A 20900-nucleotide genomic window follows, 5' to 3' on the forward strand; every position below is an offset into this window, starting at 1 on the left:
GATGGTTTTAAGGGTGACTTTAGGATCGCGGGTTGAGCTCGCGTATTGATTCGTTTAGTGGTTTTGTAACCACTGTTTTGTGGGCCTTAGGGCATTTAGCGTGGATTGTATGAGGCGTTGCTGGTTGGACTGTGTATGGAATCCAACAGCTTTCGGGTGGAATATCTCGTATCGATAGCGTTAGTGCAATTTTATGAATCGGCTTAGTTATAACCAGGGTTGAGTGTTTCCCTTGATCTCACGTGCGGAAGTATATGGTTGAGTGTCATGGTGACTTGGATTAAAGGATTTTTCTCGTGATACGTGTTGTCATGAGGGTTGACTGAAGTCGTTGTTTGTGGATTTAATATCAACTAGTGGTATGTTATGGTTAGAAGGATGACCATCTTATTGGTTCTCAGAGGTCAGGACTCAGTAGAGTCACGGAGTTGCACTACAAGAAAAAGGGTTATTAGTGACAGACCTTTAGGGACAGTACAAAAAACTGTCCCTAAAGACCCTATTTTTAGGGACGAACTTTAATTACTGTCCCTAATGACCCCATTTTTAGGGACATGCAAAAAACTGTCCCTAAAGACCCTATTTTTAGGGACGGACTTTAATTACTGTCCCTAAAGACCCTATTTTTAGGGACGGTCTTTAATTACTGTCTTTAAAGGCCCAAATAATTTTTTCCCCCCCTCCATGCCGCTCGCAAGAATCTTCGCGCCACATAAATGATTTTTTTGGATAGAAAACTTAAATAAAAATTAGTCTGTAGGGACGGTAAATGTACTGTGACTAATGTGTCATTATAAAACGACAAAGTTTTTGTCAATAGGTGTATATATATCATGCGTCCAACTTTCTTTACACATACGCCGTAGCTTTCTCTCTCGCACGTTGAAGCCCTGTCTTTCTCTCTCTGCTCTCTCTCTCTTTAGACGAAAAACCCTATTCAAGTTATCTTTCTGGTTCGCTTCTCTATTCGAGTTCTCTCTGGTTTGGACACGACAAACGGCCATTTAGAGCCACAATTTCTTCGAATTCCAGACGGCTATACACATCAATTTGGAGCAAAAAATCAAGGTTCGTCTATCCCTTTCTATATATGTATCTATTAGTTTTGAGTTTTTGATGCAAATACGTATTATAGGGTTTCAAAATTGCAAGTGAAATTGTAGATTTATTGTAAGTGACGGTTCAGATTTGGAAGAACTTATGCATGGATTGATGTAATTGATTGTGATTGATACATATGCATGGATTGATTATGATTTAGTCTCTCTGTGTGTGTAAGAGGAGATCGAGGACAGGCTCATTAGCCCACTCTCCACCTTTTAAAATATGTACCAGCAAATTACAACTTAGAATTTTAGTCGATTCTTTTTATTATCTCTTTAATTTGATCCACTCCTATTGGGATTTCAGCAAAATAATAAGCTATCAATAATATTTGAAGCATGGTGTAGGTTGTGTTATAATATGATTTTAATATCACTTAACATGTTGCACGTCTGAGTTTGAATCTCAGACTTGAAATTGATGGACCAGCAACAATGATAAGAAAAATAGTATATCTTGCAGAGATATATATATATATATATATATATATATATATATATATGTTCAATTTAAGTGAAAAAAAAAAAAAAAAAACAAAAAAAAAAAAAAAGAAGAAGAAGAAGAAGAAGAAGAAGAAGAAGAAAAAGAAAACACTTGATGAAGAAAAAGTTAATTATAATGTTAGCGAGCGGCTAAGGCAAACCACCCTAGCAGAGCAGAAAATGTTATCCTTTACATTCAGATGTATTGTCATCTATTTAAAGTGCCTGAATGTTAATATAATTTAGTGGTATTTTTTTTACCTCTAAACGTGAATTCAATCCCCATAAAGAAAAAAAGAAGACAAATAGAATGTGAGTTTCCTCAATACAAGAAGAAGACGCATTAAAAAGCTTGACATACATTCTTGGAGTCCTTAGAGTGGGTGCGTACTGGTCAAGCCCAAGCATAGTTGTTAAAGACTCAAGGCGCACAAAAGCGCAAATGCCTCCTGGAGCCTAAAGCGCAAGGTGCAAGGCGAGGCACGCGCCCGACTGAAGCAAGGCGCACGTTAGAAAAAAAAAAAAAAAAACAAAAAAAAAAAAACAAAACCCACCCAATAAAGTATTAAAGATGCAATAGTATATATAAAGATGTAAAAGTCAACTAAATGAATTACTTAAATTAAATATTCAACATAAAGATGTCAAAACCAAGTAAATCAAGTACTTGAGTTCAAAACAGTGAATAATCAAACATATTAACTTAAAGATGCAAAAGTCAACTAAAGAGAAGTATAAGATAAAACTAAAACAAACATAAACATCATTTCTTCCTAAGAAGACAACACCAATGAATCTAAATATCATCCTCGTCATCAATAAGCATAACATCATTTTGATTGTCACTAAATGATTCATAATTCTCAGGATCCTCTTCTATCTCATTTAAATCATCCTCAACCTCATCCACAAGTCGAACTAAAGAACTTCCTGCTCCCTTTATTGGTAACCATGAACTAGAACTAGATTTTGATTTAGTAGACCGTTGCGGCCTGCTTGCCTCTCCAATACCAGCAAAATTAGCAACATCACCCCATGTCAAGGAATCATCTTCATAGACTAGATCATGTTCTGTATCAGAATCATCCATCCTCCCCGTCAACCACTCGTTGATCTCATCAATGTCATCGAGTAAAATGGGATCAAGAGTGTCATGCATATTATATCGACACCTCAATGCTCTATTATATTTGATGAACACTAAATCATTCAAAGTTGTTTGAGCAAGCCTATTTCTTTTCTTGTTATGAAGGTGCAATAAATTCAACTTTAACTAGTAAGTCTAAAAAATTAAAATTTTAACTTTCAACAATTAAATTACAAACCTAGTTAGTAGATAGTATATACTTACATGCTCAAACACGCTCCAATTTCGTTCACAACCAGAAGAACTGCAAGTAAGGCTTAAAACATTTATAGCAAACTTTTGGAGAAGTTTTGTTGACTTGCCATAAGCTTCCCAACAATTAGCTATTAAAAAAAAAAATTAATAATGATGTTTAGCAACTTTAGCTTCATCTTTCTATCGACTTTATTGTCAAAATAATTTTAACACTTAGCTATACTAACTTAACATACTTTACCACTTTACCTGGTCCTTGTGTACTTCTCTGTCTAATAGCAAAGGGATTACCAAAGAGGCCCTCAGCTTTAGAATATAAGGACAGCTCCTCAGTAATTTTGTCTTGGTCTTTGACATCCGGGACTAACCTTGCAATACATGCATACAAACCCTTTGCAATTTCTTCATCTTCTTCAATTTTCGGATTTGAATAAAAGTATTCTGGGTTCAAATAATAACCTGTTGCATGTAAAGGGCGATGAAGTTGAATATTCCATCTCTTATCAATTATTTCAAAAATATCTGAGTATTTATCGTCTACTCCCCCAAATGATTTTACAATGGCTTCTTTAGCCCTATCCATAGCCGCATAAATGTATCCCATAGGAGGCTTTCTCTCGCCATCAACTAATCTCAAAACCGGAATAAGAGGACCGGAAACCTTAAGGCTAAAGACAATGTTGTTCCAGAAGGAAGGCATCAAAACATAAGAAGCAACTCTTTTACCGGCTTCCTCTTTCGCCCATTTACTACGATTCCATTCTTCTGAAGTAAACATCTTTCTCAAGTTATTCTTTTACTTGTGAATACTTGATAATGTGATGAAACATGTAGCAAATCGAGTCTTAGCAGGCCTAAGCAACTCCTTTTTGTGAGTAAAGTTTCTCATAATGTTCAACAACTTTGGACGCATATAAATATAACTATTCAACTCCACTTCCCTCTGCATTGTTCTAGAGATGGACGGTATTTTCCCAATGTCTTCCAACATCAAGTCTAAGCAATGAGCAGCATATGGGGTCCAATACAAATGTGGGTGTTCTTTCTCTAACATCCTCCCTATTTGAAACCAAACGGAAAAAAGAAAAAATGATATAAAGAGAATGAGTAAATCAAAATTGATTTAAATTATATATTTGTAAAGAATGTAAACTCTAAAAGTTATAAACATTGAACATTTTTACCGGCATACTTATTGCTTGATTCATTATCTGTGACGACTTGGACGACATTTGCTACTACAATGCGGTTCATAAATTTATTAAGTCAAACATCTTGTCACCATCCTTTGAAAAAGAAGTATTTATCGACTCAATAAACATGGTTTCCCTTGGACTATTTACTAGGAAATTAAGCAATGTTCTCCCTCTCTTGTCTGTCCACCCATCTGCCATTAATGAGCATCCAAATTTTAACCACTCCTCTCTATGGTCATTCATCAAAGCATTGGTATTATCCAATTCCTTCCTAAGCAAAGGAACTCTCATCTCATGATAACTAGGTGGTTTCATGCTAGGACCATATTGTCCAATTGCTTCAACAACCTCAGCAAAGCTATCATACTTAACAGCATTTAATGCAATTCCTGCATCATACATCCACCTTGCAAAAGCAGCACACGCTCTTCCTCTCAACTCTTTCTTGAATGCATCATTAATGGCTGTTTGTTTTCGCCCCTCCTTTCTTTTTTGTACCACAATTTCTGGTCTAGGAATGAAATATAAATCAATCGGTCCCTTTTGCTTTTGCATCTTTGAGGAATTGACACTAGCACTGCCACTAACTGCACTGGCTACCCTTTTTCCTCAATTGTTAACTTCCATAACGTCATCCTCATCCTCTCCATCAATGAAATTAATTTCATCACTAGGTAACAAATTCATTTGATCTTTTTCTTCCTTTTTCTTACTCATGTACTCTTTGATTTCTTCTCTAACACTAGATGGGCATCTTGGGCATGCACTCACATTTCTATACCCTCTAGTTAAGTGTTGTTTAGCCCGATAAATACCTCCTTTTGTAACTTTTGCACAAAAGTTACAAGTGATGGCATTTGTATCTTTCGGATTCTCCAAATGTGAGTAATTCCATGCTGGATCCTTTCTTGAACCATCACTAGGCATCTTTTAAAGTACAAACTACAATCAAATTCAAGATAACAAAATAATAGCATCATGGAATCAGTGTCTGCAACAACTCTGGCAAATAAATAAATAAATACAGAGCTTCAAAGCAATTAGCAATATTAACATTTCAATTTAAAAAAATAAATACAAAGCTTTGGAAGAATGCAAAAAATAGAATATTATTCTTTAAGGTCTCATTAGAATTTGGTCACTAGCTCAAATTGGATGCATGCTATGATTTTATTATTATTATTAAATGGTAAACTCTGAATGTGCAAATCCGGATATTGAATAATTTATTGACTTTTCATTTGTTTTTTTGGGTGGGTAAGGTAATGTATTAAGTATTGACAATGTGACAGCTTCATTGGCAAGAGCAATCACTTTCGCTAGCGTGCCTTCTTTCCTTTCATTCTCTCTTTGTTCCAAACTTCTGTGTTGAGATTGATTGTGCTTTTTGATTCCACAGTTAATCAACACATCTTATGAGTTCTGATCACCAAAAATATTAGTTACTTTCTATTCAGCAATTTCAGCTGTTCATGGATTTAACTCAATCATTACCTTAAGAAAGTGGTATATATGCAAAGCACTTTTTTATCTTCGATTTTTCTTTGTACATAATGGTCCTTAATACTCGAGAATATTAATTATCACAAAAGTTAAAGCTGCCAAAAATTTCGATCCAACAATGTATACCAAGATTTTACAAAATTAGAGTACACTTAACTAATTATTAGAGTACACTTAACTAATTATTTCATTTTAACAAAATTAGATAAAAATGCATTTCCTCAAACCAACAACATGTTAGAATGGAACAAATACAACTGTTCACACAAATAAATCAGGTAAATATAAAGTACCTCACACAAATAAATAAATAAATAAACTGGAGAAAGAAATAATAATAATAATAAAAAGAAGAAAAAAAAAATCTGCCAAGAGAGAGCCGAGACTCAAGAAAAAATATATATAAATAAATAAATAAAAATAAAAATAAATAAATAAATAAAAAAAACAAATCTACCAGGAGAGAGCCGAGACTCGAGAGAAGAAGAAGAAAAGAAGAAAAAAAAAAAAAAGAAAAAGAAGAATAAAACTGGAGGAAAAATAAATAAATAAAAAAATAAAAAAAAGAAGAAAAATAGAAATAAATGACATAAATATTTGGCAAGAAAGAGCCGAGAGGCCCCAGGGCCCAGACTCGAGAGAAGAAAAGAAGAATAAAAAATCTGACCGAATCACCGATCCGGCAAATCCGAGAAGAAAAGAAGGAGAGAAGAAGAAGATAAGGAGAGAAGAAGAAGAACTAACCTGGAGAGAGCCGACGCAGATCCGAGAGTCCCGAGTGAGTACTTCGCTGCCTCTATCAGTCTGTCTTCTTCTTTCCTTTGCTTCTCTTCTTTTTTTGTTTTTTATGTTGCAAACTTGCAATAGGCTTTGGCTTTGAGCTTTCTACTTAATTAAATAATAAAATAATACAATACAAATAATATAACAATACAGAGTCACAAACAAAACAAAAAAAAAATAAGGAAAAGAAGTTAAAAACAACAGTTTCATGCGGGCGCGCCTTTCTAGCGCCTGTAGCCTGGCGCCTTGCTCCTAAAGGCGCACGCCTTATATAACCCAACCGGCTTGTGTACACTCAAGGCGCTAACCTGGCGCCTGGAGGCGCCTTTGACAACTATGAGCCTAAGTACTGGCCACTTTGTTTGCTTGGGCCACCACCAAGCATTTCCACGCAGGAAATTATGAGTGGCATGCCTAGCTTTTAAATGGTATGTCACATAGTAATTTTAATTTAAGTTTAATGTCGAGTCAACTCATTAAAGTTTGAACTCAACTGTATACTATCTTCCCATATGTGCATGGATTAATGTAATTGATTGTGATTGATAGGATCACATCTGTAGTCGGATTTTGCTTGCTGCTCATTGGGATCACATCAAACGACAAATCAAAGGGATGGATCATTTGGTTTCACAAAACATCACAATCTGTCATGAGTTGGAAGGGCTATGTGCTTTCTTCATAGTCTGTCTTGTGTTGCATATTTGGTTTTTACCCCAGCCACTCTTCTCATTCATGAAGAAGCTAAAGCTTGGAATTTGATTTCTCATAAATATAACTTCACTCATCCATCGCTTTCAAGCACCAGGACTTTACTTGTAGATTTTATCTATATAATTAAATGACAAAACCACCTTGTGTAAGTAAGGCCTTTAATAGTGAGAAAGAATTACCAACTTTGATCATGTGCTACTGTTTCCTCTTCTAATACTTTACTTTGATCACGTAACATTGAATGAATGATTTTGCGACATCCCTTCTCACTTTGTCCGTCTTTAAAATTATCAAAATAAATAAATAAGCAAATAGAAGTGTACATAATGATCATTTACAATATGAAAAGTGATATATTCTTAATTACATTATGTACTAAATTACATATATTATACATGGCACAGAATCTTACTCAAACATGTGGTACCCAGCAACATAAAGTTGAACATGGCCAAATAACACATCTTCGTGTACTCTGAGAGGTCCTCCATGTCATTAATTTCCCACTTAATGGAACAAAAGAAATAATTAAAACAACTCGGTAAGTTTGGACGACAGTACATGAGGAGGAGGAGGAGGGTGGCATTGGAATGGATTGCTAATACCAACCACTCTTCTATTAATTGCTTGTTTGTTTCGTGCCACGGGTCTTCTCTACAAGGACTACCAGAGCAACCAAAAGTTTAGTGTCACTACTTACTCTTCTACTGGTGTTGTAAGTGTTTTTTATTTTTTATATTTAATTTTTTTTTTCCGTTCCTTCTTATATCTGTATATTTGCTTTTTTGATTATTATGGCCATGTACATACGTGTGGGGGGCATTTGTATTATCATATTGTTATACCCTCTCTGATCTTTGTTTCAATTTCAACTTTTGGTTTATATGGTTAATGAATAGACTTAAAACATGTATGTGTGTGCATTTATTATCATTTTGTTCCACATTAACTTTGGTATATGTTGTGCATGATTTTACTTTTTTTGAACTTTTTTATCACGTCTTTGTTTATCCATTTTATAAATTGGGTGCTGGTATGCTTTATAGTTTGCTGGCATTCTGGGATGTATAACTATGAACTTTTTGAGCAATTTTTGGCATTCTGGGAGCGACTCCTTTATACTTTTTAAGTCACCGAATTGCCTATGCGTTGTATACAATTTTTTATTTTGTTATATTAAGAACCAACAATGTCTACATTTCTGACACTTTTTTCTTTTTCCTATGATGAGAAGATGTAATCTCCTGAAAAGAAGTTGGAACTTGCTTGTTTTTAGTCGTAACAAGTTATTGGATTTTCAAATTTTTTATTGGTAGAAGTTCTAAAACTTTTGTTTTTGTCTTCTTTTAACTTGCTTAATTTTTAAGCTCTACCATGATATTTACTCAAGCTCTTTAGAATTTGTAATTAGTGTCAGGATCTCAATATCTATCATCATTTTTGTTACATGTGTTGTAAATTCTCTTAAATTAATTCAAGGATTTATGCATTAAGTTGTTTTCATTTTTATTTTTGAATCATGATTTATGGAAAAACAAGTCTTTTGGAGAGAGCGAACATGGTTTTAATACATAAACAACATGTTATCTGATCAATTGTAGAAACTACTTCTCTCCAATAATGTGAGTTGGAATTGTAATATAGATTTACATTATTGAATAGGATAGGACCAGCTACCCATCATGGAAGAAGTTGAAAGAGTTATGAAATATTCAACACATGCTTCAAATGATTTTTGTTTATAACTACTGATTTTTTTCTTTCTTTCTTTTTTTCTTCTCTTCTCTTTCTTTTTTTTTTTTTTTTTTTTAGCCAATTACATGGATAAGTCTTGGATTCATCATCACACTAGGGGTAGTCGAAAGTATTTTGATGGCATAAAAAGCTTCATTAAGGTGGCTAGTCATCAAGCAGCGTCAGAGCGTAGGTCTCGATGTCCGTGTCGTCGTTGCAAAAACATTATGGGGTATATTCAAATTGAAGAAGTTGAGCAACATCTCTTAAGTTATGGGATGGACAGGGAGTATACCAATTGGATATATCATGGGGAGGTTCCTCAAAGCAGCAATAATGTTATTAATGATGCTAATGTAAGTGGGGAAGCTATCTAAGATGAAGATGGAAATGTGGATAATGTATTTGAGTTGTTGGATAACGTACAAATGGGAACCTTCGCTAATGCACAACAAGAAGATTCGCCTGAAATTGATGTGGGAGGAGGAAGCTTTGATAAATTGTTAAAAGATGCACAATGTGAATTGTGGCCAGGTTGTTCAAAATTCTCTAAGTTTTCAGCGATATTAAAGTTGTTCCATGTGAAGGTCTCAAGCCGAATGAGCAACAAAGCATTTGACATGATGCTTAAGGCAAATAAGGAAATGCTCCCTGACGGCAATGTGTTACCAAAATCTCATTACGAGATTAAAAGCTTGTTGCGAGATTTGGGTCTCGGATACGAGTGTATCCATGCATGTAAACATGATTGTGTTATATATTGGAAGGAGAATGCAGATAAAGAAAATTGTCCACAATGTGGTGAGTCGAGGTATAAACCTCACGAAGGTAAGGGTAAGAAAATCCCTCAAAAGGTTTTTCGGCATTTTCCTTTAAAATCAAGACTACAACGGTTATTTATGTCGAAGGATACAGCCTTAGACATGCGGTGGCACAAGGAGAAACGTGTGAAGGAGACAAATGAGTTAAGACATCCAGCTGATTCAAAAGCTTGGGAGGATTTTGATAATAGGCAATGCTGGTTTGCTGCTGATCCTCGTAATGTTCGTGTTGGATTAGCAACTGATGGATTCAATCCATTTGGTAACATGAGCCATGCCTATAGTATGTGGCCTATGATGATTGTGCCTTACAATTTGCCACCTTGGATATGTATGACTGAACCATATGTGTTTATTGTTGGAATTTATATGCCCTGGCATAGCAAATTCCTATCTGGATTAATGTGACATAAGTTCCTGACGTTTCTGAAATATTTATACTTTATACAATTGGTGAATTCAATGTATTATGTTCATTATAGAATTGATAGAGTCCACTTGATTACAAGAGATATTTATATATGTATGTGATGGCGATCAATACATGAATATAAATAGTAATCATAAATAGTTCATAGTCGGTAATTATGGATGGACTCATAATTAATTAAGATTTGAACTGGATCCGTGTTAGGTTGAGATAGATTGCGAGAGCCGTCGTATGCAATTGCTCCCTTTCACCGTCATGGCATTTGACTATTAAGCATGAGAAAAGTATAGACTCTTTTATTAATTAATAATTACTTTGATTTGTTCGGCAGATTCTTCGGGATCCTTAGACCGACACTTTGGGTAGTTATGTAATTAATAGTTAGAGGGTTATATTTTCAATATTTGCATCATTGCTACTTGTATTTATTTTGTATTGATTATGGTTGATCACAAAGTAAATTCGAAGGCCTTCGTGTGTTTTTAGACAAAATGATTTATTATATATTTATTTATTTAAATTATTATTTTGTCAAACAAATGTTTTATTGTGATCGAGTTAGAAATAATCAATGGTACCAAAATAAATATATTAATTAAGTAGTCGGATTGATGACTTTATTTAACCGATAACTAATTATGCATAGAGGGGTCAAAGTGCAATATTGACTTAGAGGTTATTTATTATTTAATTGTCGTTCAATTAATTTCTTTTAGTGGAGTAGAAATTAATTTATGAATTAATTGAATTTGGTCCATGGATCGGGCCAATTATTAATTCATTGTAGCCAATAAAATAATAAGCCCAAAAGATTCTCACTCATAGCGCAACTTGATATTGGAATCCTATTAGATTTGAGACATGTGAATTAGAGATTGAGAATGATTTGTTATTTCCTTTTCTTTATCTTTATGTTGCCTATAAATATACATGGTCTATGTATATTTTAGGTGTGATTTTTGGTAGAAGGAAAAAGGAACCTATTTTCTCTCTCTAGAATATTAAGGTTTATGTTCTCATCTAATGGAAGCTCCCACAAGCCTAGTTTTCCAAGGTCATTCATGGAAGCTTATGAGTGATTCCTAAAGGCAAAACAATTACCAAGGAGATGGAGATCCAAGGAAAAGGCATCTTGCTAAGGGATCTACAATAAGTGAGAACATTCACTTTAGAGGAAAGATTTAAAAGTTTACTCAGACCTTTGATGTAAGTATTCAATCTGTTACTTGAATGATACATCATATTTTATTTTTGCATAAAACTTGTCTCTATGTGATGAATCAAAATCTATGAATCAAAATCCCTCAAAAAGTTTTTAATACTAGCACGTTTCCCAACAGTGGTATCAGAGTATGGTTTGATTCATTACTAGAGATCATGTTTTTATGAAAATCATCATCATGGATCCAAATTATATATATATATATATATATATATTGATGTAATTTAATATATTGATACATGATGATGTATGTATAATTGTGAATGGATGATGATGTGTGTTTGGGTCATGGATGAAGCATATAGGTTTATTGAATGTAATTTTATCTTTGGATGAATGTAATTAAGGCTTTGATTTAGCCGTTTGAAAGTTCAATGATGTAATTTAATTTTTTCTATTGTATTTCAAATTGTAAATATTTTTAAAGCTATGTAATCTTCGTCAAAGGATGCTATGAAGCTTCAAGAAGGTCCAAGAGAGTTAAATTAGGCTTCAAAAATTTTCTGGAATTTTTTCGGAATTTTTCAGAATTTTTCTGGAATTTTTTGGGCTTAAATTTAATTTCTGGAAATTTTTATTAATTTTTCGGGATTTTTCGGCGTTTTTCCAGTGGCCAGAGCATCATCGGCGGCGAGAAGAAGTACTGAAGGAGGCTGAGATCTGGTGCAGCGCACCAATGATGCATCTGGAGCGTGTGGAACACGCACCAGAATTGGTAGTAGGAAAGTTCATGCTGGCGCGTGAGATACACGCGCCAGACAAGTCCTCACGCGCCGGACAAAGGCCACCACTTCCAGACTTGCGTGCAGGCGCGTGCCACGCGCCTACTGACCTCCCCAGCATGTGCGAGCGCGTGGGGCCTCCTTGCTCACTCCCCTAGCGCGTGCCAGCGCGTGGGGATGTGTTGCTCACTCTCCAGGTGCGTAGGACGCGCGTGGGGGTGCGTGGGACATGCTGGGACTTTGTTTTGGCTTCTCCAGGCGCGTAATTGTTGTTTTTAGGTGTGAACAAGCCGTTGGTAGACGCCCGTACAACAAGAATAGTATTTAAATGTTTAAAGCTAATTCCTTTGGCCATTTTATTTGCTTTTGTCTATCATTTATTTATTTATGTGATGTATGTAATGCACAGAATAAATAATTATTAATTAATTATTGTTCATGCATTAGATCCATGATATTTACTTAAATAACTTAATTTATATTAATTAAATTATGAAAATGAATTGGATTTAAATACTAGTTAATTTGAGGGCACTTATTGGGAAACGAAAAATCATTTTTGTAAATTATTTTTAAAGTGTGCCTCAAATTAAATATTAGTGAATCGTTTAAAGTCCAAATATTTTCTAAATTTAATTAAATTAAAATCAAGACGTTTTGCATGCATTATATCATGTAAATGAATAAAATGAAAACCCTAATTATAAATGATAAAAAATTGAGTGGGAGTAGGGATTTTTATACATTGCCCCATGGCCTTCGTTATTAAAATCATTGTAATTAGATCTTCAAAAATAAGGCCCCACGCATGATTTGAAGAGTCTTAATATTACAAGAATGGTTGTCTTATGAAAATTAAAATATTAAATGTTCATTGTAATTAGATCTTTAAAAATAAGACCCTACGCATGATTTAAAGAGTCTAGATTATAATTGCAAGATATTTAATGTTTTATTTTTCATTTGAGCATTAATAACGTTACACACTCAATCTAAAATCAATAGTGTTAGCTCCCCAATGGAGTGGTCTACACTAGGTGATTTTAGAAAGGCTAAACATAAATCGAGAATCATTTCATATGATAGACAAGGCATTGTCTTAAGAGATATGGAAATGATATGATTTGTCCGCCAAAAGTAATAATGAACTTCGCCAACCGAATAAGTTATTGGCGTATTGGTTATCCGATTTTTTATGCAGTGGTTAAAGGACCCACATACTATTTTAATGGAAGTGCTCGCCTAATAGCAAATGAATCTCAACAATAGTAATAATGAACTCCTCCAACAGGATAAGTTATTGACATATTGATTGGGTGATTTATTATGCTACGAAGTTGAGGGATCTGCATTAATTAAAAGGGATTGTTTCACCAATAATGATAATGATCTTTTATTTGAGATTTATTATATTATGTGGTTAACAAACTCATTTTAATTTTAAATATGCATGACAGTATTAATAATTCACCTTGCATATTGTGTGAATGTATTTATATTCAGATTTATTATATCTAATCCATTTTATCTGCTTGCTTACATATTCTATGATATTTAGACCTCATTTATATTGACTGGAAAAGGAACTTAGATATTTTATTTACAAGGTAATGGTACAAAATGTATTTAATACTCCTATACCTAATCCTTTTACTTTAAGATACCCAAGAGAACATTAATGCTCTTAATAAGGCAAATGATAGGACTTAATGTAATATTCTAGAGTTTATCTCGAATACGCTCCAAAGCTAACATTTGCATTATTTTATTTTCTTCAAGCATTATGTTAAATGTCAATGAGATATTTTGGTAAGATTAGATAGAGCATATGCCTAAGTACTGTGTCAAATTTAAATACCATCAAGATAACCTGAGGAACTCCAGTTTGATATCGGATTTTGAAAAATGATTGTTTATTATTTAAAAATTGAACTGGAGGTCAATAAGGCTGACTTGAATGGTAAGTTTCAAATTGACATGATTATTGCCAGGTTACCAAAGTGGTTCGGTTTTTCCAGAGTGAACTAAATAAGGAATCAGTTTGAGTTTACACTCGTTGATATTCTTATAGAATTGGTAACAGATATAGGGATAATCAAAAATATAGGCGATCCTATTAATCTAACCTAGTCTATACCATCTTCTTCTAGGCCCAAGTGGAAGGGCAAAGTAAAGAAGAAGGATGATAATAGGACTAGGCTAGCACAAAACATGGGTATTCAAAAAGGTTAAAGGGAATAAGGCAGTGCATGTTGAGGGCGAAGAAAACTGTTTCTTTTGTCGCTAACTAAGACACTAAATGACGAACTGTCTAAGCAATGACGTAGCATAAGAAAATGTATATTTAATCATTGAGCCATGTTATGTGGTTGTATCTATTAATTCCTGATGGATAGATTCTGGAGCCACTAAGCATGTTTGCAATTGTTGCAAGGATTTCAGGAATCCAGAAGCCTCGATAATATGGATATATATTTATACTTGACCTGATGTCAAGGTTGTAGCTAAATCAGTGGGACTATTACATCTGAAATTAGAGAGTATGACGATATTAATATTAGAGAATTATTTTTATGCACAGAAGTTAGACGCAATCTAGTTCGTGTTTCACTTGTGGTTTATAAAACTATATTGTTATTTTGTAAAACTGGTTTTATAAAATTGAATAGATATGCGATTACTTCTGGTGCATTGAAAGATGCTTAATATACTATAATCACAAGCTCTTAAGATTTGCATGATGTAGAAACTAATGTTGCATCTTCTAGATTGAATGTTAAGAGAAAATTTGTTATTCCTTACTCATTATATTTTTAATGTCTATTTTTAGGTTGTTATCAATCAAAATGAGATTCAAAGATTGGTCAAAGAAGGTTTATTACCTAGTGAGGCAGAGGAGCCTAAACCAAACTTGTGAATCATGTTTTAAAGGATAGATAACTCTAAGGGCTTAATCAGCCAAATGAAATAGACATAAAGGACAATTGGAGTCGGTACACACAGACACGTGTGGTCTTATGAACATCCAAGTAAGATTACTCGCGTTTTGGATAAATTTATCTGATGCGACACGAGTCTTAAACTTTTGGTACATTCTGAAAGTGTCAAGACTGATGTGGAGCACAGATTAGGTAAGCTTATCAAAACAATCCGATCTGATCGTGGAGATGAGTATTTCTTGGGATAGTGCAAAGACTATATGGTCAATGAGGGTGTGGTGTACCAGGTTTTCCGCAATTGACCCTAAATGGATTTAGGTGTCAAATAGGAATAATAGAATTCCGCTTAACATGGTTAGATCTATGATCTGTTATGCTATATTATCTCTTTCATTTTAGAGTTTAGCTTTAACAATATCAATGTACATTATGAATTGCATTCCATCTTAGTCTGTCTTAAGGATACCGTTGAGCTGTGTTTTTTACTAAATTTTAATTTGAATCACATGCACATATGGGGTAGTTTTGCACATGTGCGCTTGATATGGACAAGTAAGTTGGAAACAGATCATACGCATGATAGATTTGATAGCTACTCTAAAAGTCACTAGGACGGATTATTTTATAATCTCAATGATAAAAGTTGATTGTTTACACTCACTGTTTATCTATAAGAGAATCATATTATGAATCACATACCTAGTAGTATAGTGTTAGAGAATATGGTATGGGTACCAGATGTACCACATATGAACACACTTAGTATAGAGATTAAGAATTATAGATGAATTCCCTATTGATGCGTCAGCATCATCTAATACACAGATTCCTTAATCGGTACATTGATGTAGTGGGAGGATTATCATCTAATCCGACAGAATCATGTTTTTAGGTGAGACCGTTATGGACATCCCTGTTAAACATGAATTGGACCCAGTAAGCTACACGGAAGTGTGAACCGATATAGATACAGATCGTTTTGGCGAGTTACTATGAAATCAGAGTTGGAATCTATGTATTCTAATAAATTCTGGGATCTTGTAGAACTTTATAGTAGGGTGATACCTATGGAAGGCAAGTTAATCTACAAAAAGATACCAGCAGATTCCTTAGTGAATAAATCATGAGTGTATAAGAGAATGTCATTATTTTTCTGATTCTATATATATTAATGACATCCTACTCATTTAGAATGATGTGGATGTTTTGTCATCGATAAAGAGGTAGTTGTTCAATTATTTTTAAATGAAGGATTTTCAAGATGTAAGCTATATTCCTAGGATCAAGCTTTTGCAAGATCAGGTTAAAAGGAAAATAGGCTTATCTTAATAATCCTACATTGATAAAGTTTTGACCAGGTTTGGTATGCAAAACTCAAAGAATGAGTTATTTCTTGATTGACATGGATTGCTCTCTTTAGTAAGTAGTTTTCCAAGACTAGCTGAGGAGATTAAGCAAATGAGACTGGAACTATATGCTTTGGCATATAGGAGTCTCATATATGCCATAGTCTATACTAAATAGGACATCCGCTACATTGTAGGGATAGTCAGAAGATATCAGTCCAATCCTGGACTTGATAACAAGTCTGTTGTGAAAAATATCATTAAGTACCTAAGGAGAACCAATGATATCATACTCATTTGTGGATGTGATGATATGGTCCTAGTCAGGTATACTAATTCTGATTTTCAATCAGAAGTAGATACTATGAGGTTCATGACTTAGTGTATGTTCACTCAATGGAAGGGAAATCAATTAGTAGATTGTTAAGCAAATTTCAACTGCTGACTTAAACCTGCAGGTGGAGTACATTACAGCCTTAGAGGCGGCAATGGAAGCCTTTTTTGTTTGATCTCACTGATTTAGAGGTTGTGGAGCATACTACCCTACCTATCGAGCTATATTGCGATAATAGTGTAGAAGCAGTCCAAACCAATGACCCAAGGTCCCATAGAGGAACAAGATACACTGAGAGGAAGTATCATGTTCTACATAATATTTTCCGGTAAGAAAATATACTCGTGGCTGGAGCACTGCATTGGAACACAACTTTGTTGATCCATTAACAAGGGTGTCATTGATCAATAATTTTGATTGTCATCTGGATAACATTGGAGTTAGATGCAATTTGAATTGGCTATGAGGGCAAGTGGGAGCTGTTGTGATTTATATGCCATGGCATAGCAAATTCCTATATGGATTAATGTGACATAAGTTCCTGACGTTTCTGAAATATTTATGCTTTATACAATTGGTGAATTCAATGTATTATATTCATTATAGAATTGATAGTGTTCACTTGATTACAAGAGATATTTATATATGTATGTGATGGCGATCAATACATGAATATAAATAGTAATCATAAATGGTTCATAGTCGGTAATTATGGATGGGCTCATAATTAATTAAGATTTGAACTGGATCCGTGTTAGGTTGAGATAGATTGCGAGAGCCGTCGTATGCAATTGCTCCCTTTCGCCGTCATGGCATTTGACTATTAAGCATGAGAAAAGTATAGACTCTTTTATTAATTAATAATTACTTTGATTTGTTCGGCGAATTCTTCGGAATCTTTAGACCGACACTTTGGGTAGTTATGTAATTAATAGTTAGAGGGTTATATTTTCAATATTTGCATCATTGCTACTTGTATTTATTTTGTATTGATTATGGTTGATCACAAAGTAAATTCGAAGGCCTTCGTGTGTTTTTAGACAAAATGATTTATTATATATTTATTTATTTAAATTATTATTTTTGTCAAACAAATATTTTATTGTGATCGAGGCAGAAATAATCAATGGTACAAAAATAAATATATTAATTAAGTAGTCGGATTGATGGCTTTATTTATCCGATAACTAATTATGCATAGAGGGGTCAAAGTGCAATATTGACTTAGAGGTTATTTATTATTTAATTGGAGTTAAATTAATTTCTTTTAGTGGAGTAGAAATTAATTTATGAATTAATTGAATTGGGTCCATGAACCGGGCCAATTATTAATTCATTGTAGCCAATAAAATAATAAGCCCAAAGGATTCTCACTCATAGCCCAACTTGATATTGGAATCCTATTAGATTTGAGACATGTGAATTAGAGATTGAGAATGATTTGTTATTTCCTTTTCTTTATCTTTATGTTGCCTATAAATATACATGGTCTATGTATATTTTAGGTATGATTTTTGGTAGAAGGAAAAAGGAACCTATTTTCTCTCTCTAGAATATTAGGGTTTATGTTCTCATCTAATGGAGGCTCCCACAAGCCTAGTTTTCCAAGGTCATTCATGGAGGCTTATGAGTGATTCCTAAAGGCAAAACAATTACCAAGGAGATGGAGATCCAAGGAAAAGGCATCTTGCTAAGGGATCTATAATAAGTGAGAACATTCACTTTAGAGGAAAGATTTAAAGGTTTACTCAGACCTTTGATGTAAGTATTCAATCTGTTACTTGAATGATACATCATATTTTATTTTTGCATAAAACTTGTCTCTATGTGATGAATCAAGATCTATGAATCAAAATCCCTCAAAAAAATTTTAAGACTAGCACGTTTTCCAACATTTATGTCATTGCTTATTCCTGGTCCAACATCACCTGGTAATGACATTGATGTCTATTTGCGACCTTTGGTTAAAGAGTTAAAGAATTGTGGAGGGGTGGTGTGATGACATATGATGCTTATAATAAATGTAACTTTAAAATGCATGCAGCAATGATTTGGACCATTACTGACTTTCCCGCCTATGCGATGGCATCTGGATGGATAATAAAGGGTTATCTAGCATGTCCGAATTGTAATGAACAAACATGCTCTTGTTATTTGAAACACAGACGGAAGATATGTTATTTGGGAAGTCATTTGTTTTTGTCGTTAGATCATGTTTTCAGGAAGCGTTGCAAGCAATTTAATGGTAAAAAGCAAAACAAAGGCCCACCAAAGCAGTTGATAGGTGATGATATTCTGGAACAACTTAAACTCATACCCGAGGTTAGTTTTGGAAAGGGACCAAATAACAAGAAGCGAACTCGTGAGGAATTTGAACTTAACTGGACAAAGAAGAGTATTTTCTTTGAACTACCGTATTGGCAGACCCTTTTGTTGCGGCACAACCTGGATGTTATGCATATAGAGAAAAACATATGCGATAATGTGTTGGGGACATTATTGGACATCAAAGGAAAAACGAAAGACGCGTTCAAAAGTTGGTTGGATTTAGAAGCAATGAAATTAGAAAAGAACTCCACCTTAGGCATAATGGTGAAAATTTTGAGATGCCACGAGCACGCTACACAATGTCAAAGAATGATAAATGGCAACTGTGTGAATGGCTAAATTCGGTTAAGTTTCCAGATGGCTATGCATCAAACATAAGTCGGTGTGTGAATGTTAATAACTGTAAGATATCTGGATTGAAAAGTCATGATTCACATGTTCTCTTACAGTGTCTCCTCCCCATAGCTATACGAGGATTCTTAGATTCTGATATTTGTAACACAGTAGCAGAGCTTGGTTTATTCTTTAAGGAATTATGTTGTCGAACTCTTAAACTGGATGTCTTAGAGGCAATGGAAAGGGACATTGCTATTGTACTATGCAAGTTGGAGATGATATTTCCTCCGTCATTTTTTGACATTATGGTCCACTTGGCTTTGCATTTGCCGCGTGAAGCCATCATCGCAGGCCCCACACAATATTGGTGGATGTACCCCATTGAAAGGTGTTGTATTTTTTTAGTACACCAACGTTATTTTTATGACAAGTTTTATCGGTCTGTTATATATATATAATTCTGTAATACTTTAAACGATTATGTAGATTTTTGCGTACTCTCAAATTGTGCCTGCGTAACAAAGCACGTCCTGAAGGGTCCATTGCTGAAGCTTACGTGGACAGTGAATGCGTCACATTTTGTTCAAAATTTCTCGGAGGGATTGAGACACGATTCAATCGAGAAGAAAGAAATAGTGAGAGGGACTGCAACAATAATTGGTCCACTATTTTAGATCTAAAGCAAGTGGTTCGACCTCTAGGGGCGCAAAATTTGGAGATATTACCCCGTGAGGAGTTGGAGATGGCTCGATTGTACGTGTTACAAAATTCTGGAATAGTTGAGTCATACGAAGAGTAAGTAACTCATTTCATGTTATGCCTTGTTAGATTATGTGAATATATGGTGTATTTGTAAATACATGTACACAATTATATCTTAACATCATGTAGTTGCTTAGAAAACACAAGGTAGAACTTGAGAGACAAGATCCGCGCAATGTTTCTAAAAGACATGCAAAAGAATTTTCGAGATGGTTTGAAAAACAAATAAGTCCATCGTGTACATATTGGAATTAATTAAATCATATTCTTTAATTAATTTAAATGATGTCATTCATTTGCTTAACACTATATTTTTTTTCAATAGATAAAGGAAATGCGTCATCATCAAAGGAAAACAACTAGTGATGATTTATATTCTTTAGCATGTGGACCTCTAAGTCGAGTAAGTCGAGATTCTGCTTGCATTGTAAATGGGATTAGGTTCCATACTGAGGAAAGGGAGCAAAATCGACGAACACAGAATAGTGGTGCGTTAGTGAAAGGAGAAAGCGAAGATTACTATGGTGTTCTAACAGATATCATTGAGTTACGATATCTTTTGGGTTATTGGTTTGATGTTAGGAGTGGTATACATAAAGATACCTATTTCACGAGCGTAAATGTAGCTAGTAGAGCATACAAAAATGAGCCATTTGTGTTAGCAAATCAAGCAAAACAATGTTTCTACGTCAAAGACAACAAATTGCAAGGAACATGGGAGGTAGTTCAAGATATAACAAATAGAAGCTCATTTGATGTACTTGAAGTAGAGGTCGAAACCGGAGTAGAGGATGAAATGCTC

The 20900-nt window shown here is 34.2% G+C and overlaps 1 protein-coding gene across 1 annotated transcript; it reads left to right on the forward strand.

Annotated features, from left to right (window-relative positions):
- Positions 1-19271: 19271 nt before the first annotated feature.
- Positions 19272-20657, forward strand: LOC132286536 (uncharacterized). The gene is made up of 2 exons (XM_059788890.1): positions 19272-19724; positions 19823-20657. The coding sequence occupies exons 1-2, from the start codon at positions 19279-19281 to the stop codon at positions 20133-20135; spliced, it is 759 nt and encodes a 252-aa protein (XP_059644873.1). The 5' UTR covers positions 19272-19278; the 3' UTR covers positions 20136-20657.
- The last annotated feature ends 243 nt before the right edge of the window (positions 20658-20900 follow it).

The sequence above is a fragment of the Cornus florida genome, unplaced genomic scaffold, assembly GCF_030987335.1.
Source record: "Cornus florida cultivar Cherokee Brave unplaced genomic scaffold, ASM3098733v1 CherokeeBrave_3.0.0_Hap2_Chr02, whole genome shotgun sequence".
NCBI classification, from domain to species: domain Eukaryota; kingdom Viridiplantae; phylum Streptophyta; class Magnoliopsida; order Cornales; family Cornaceae; genus Cornus; species Cornus florida.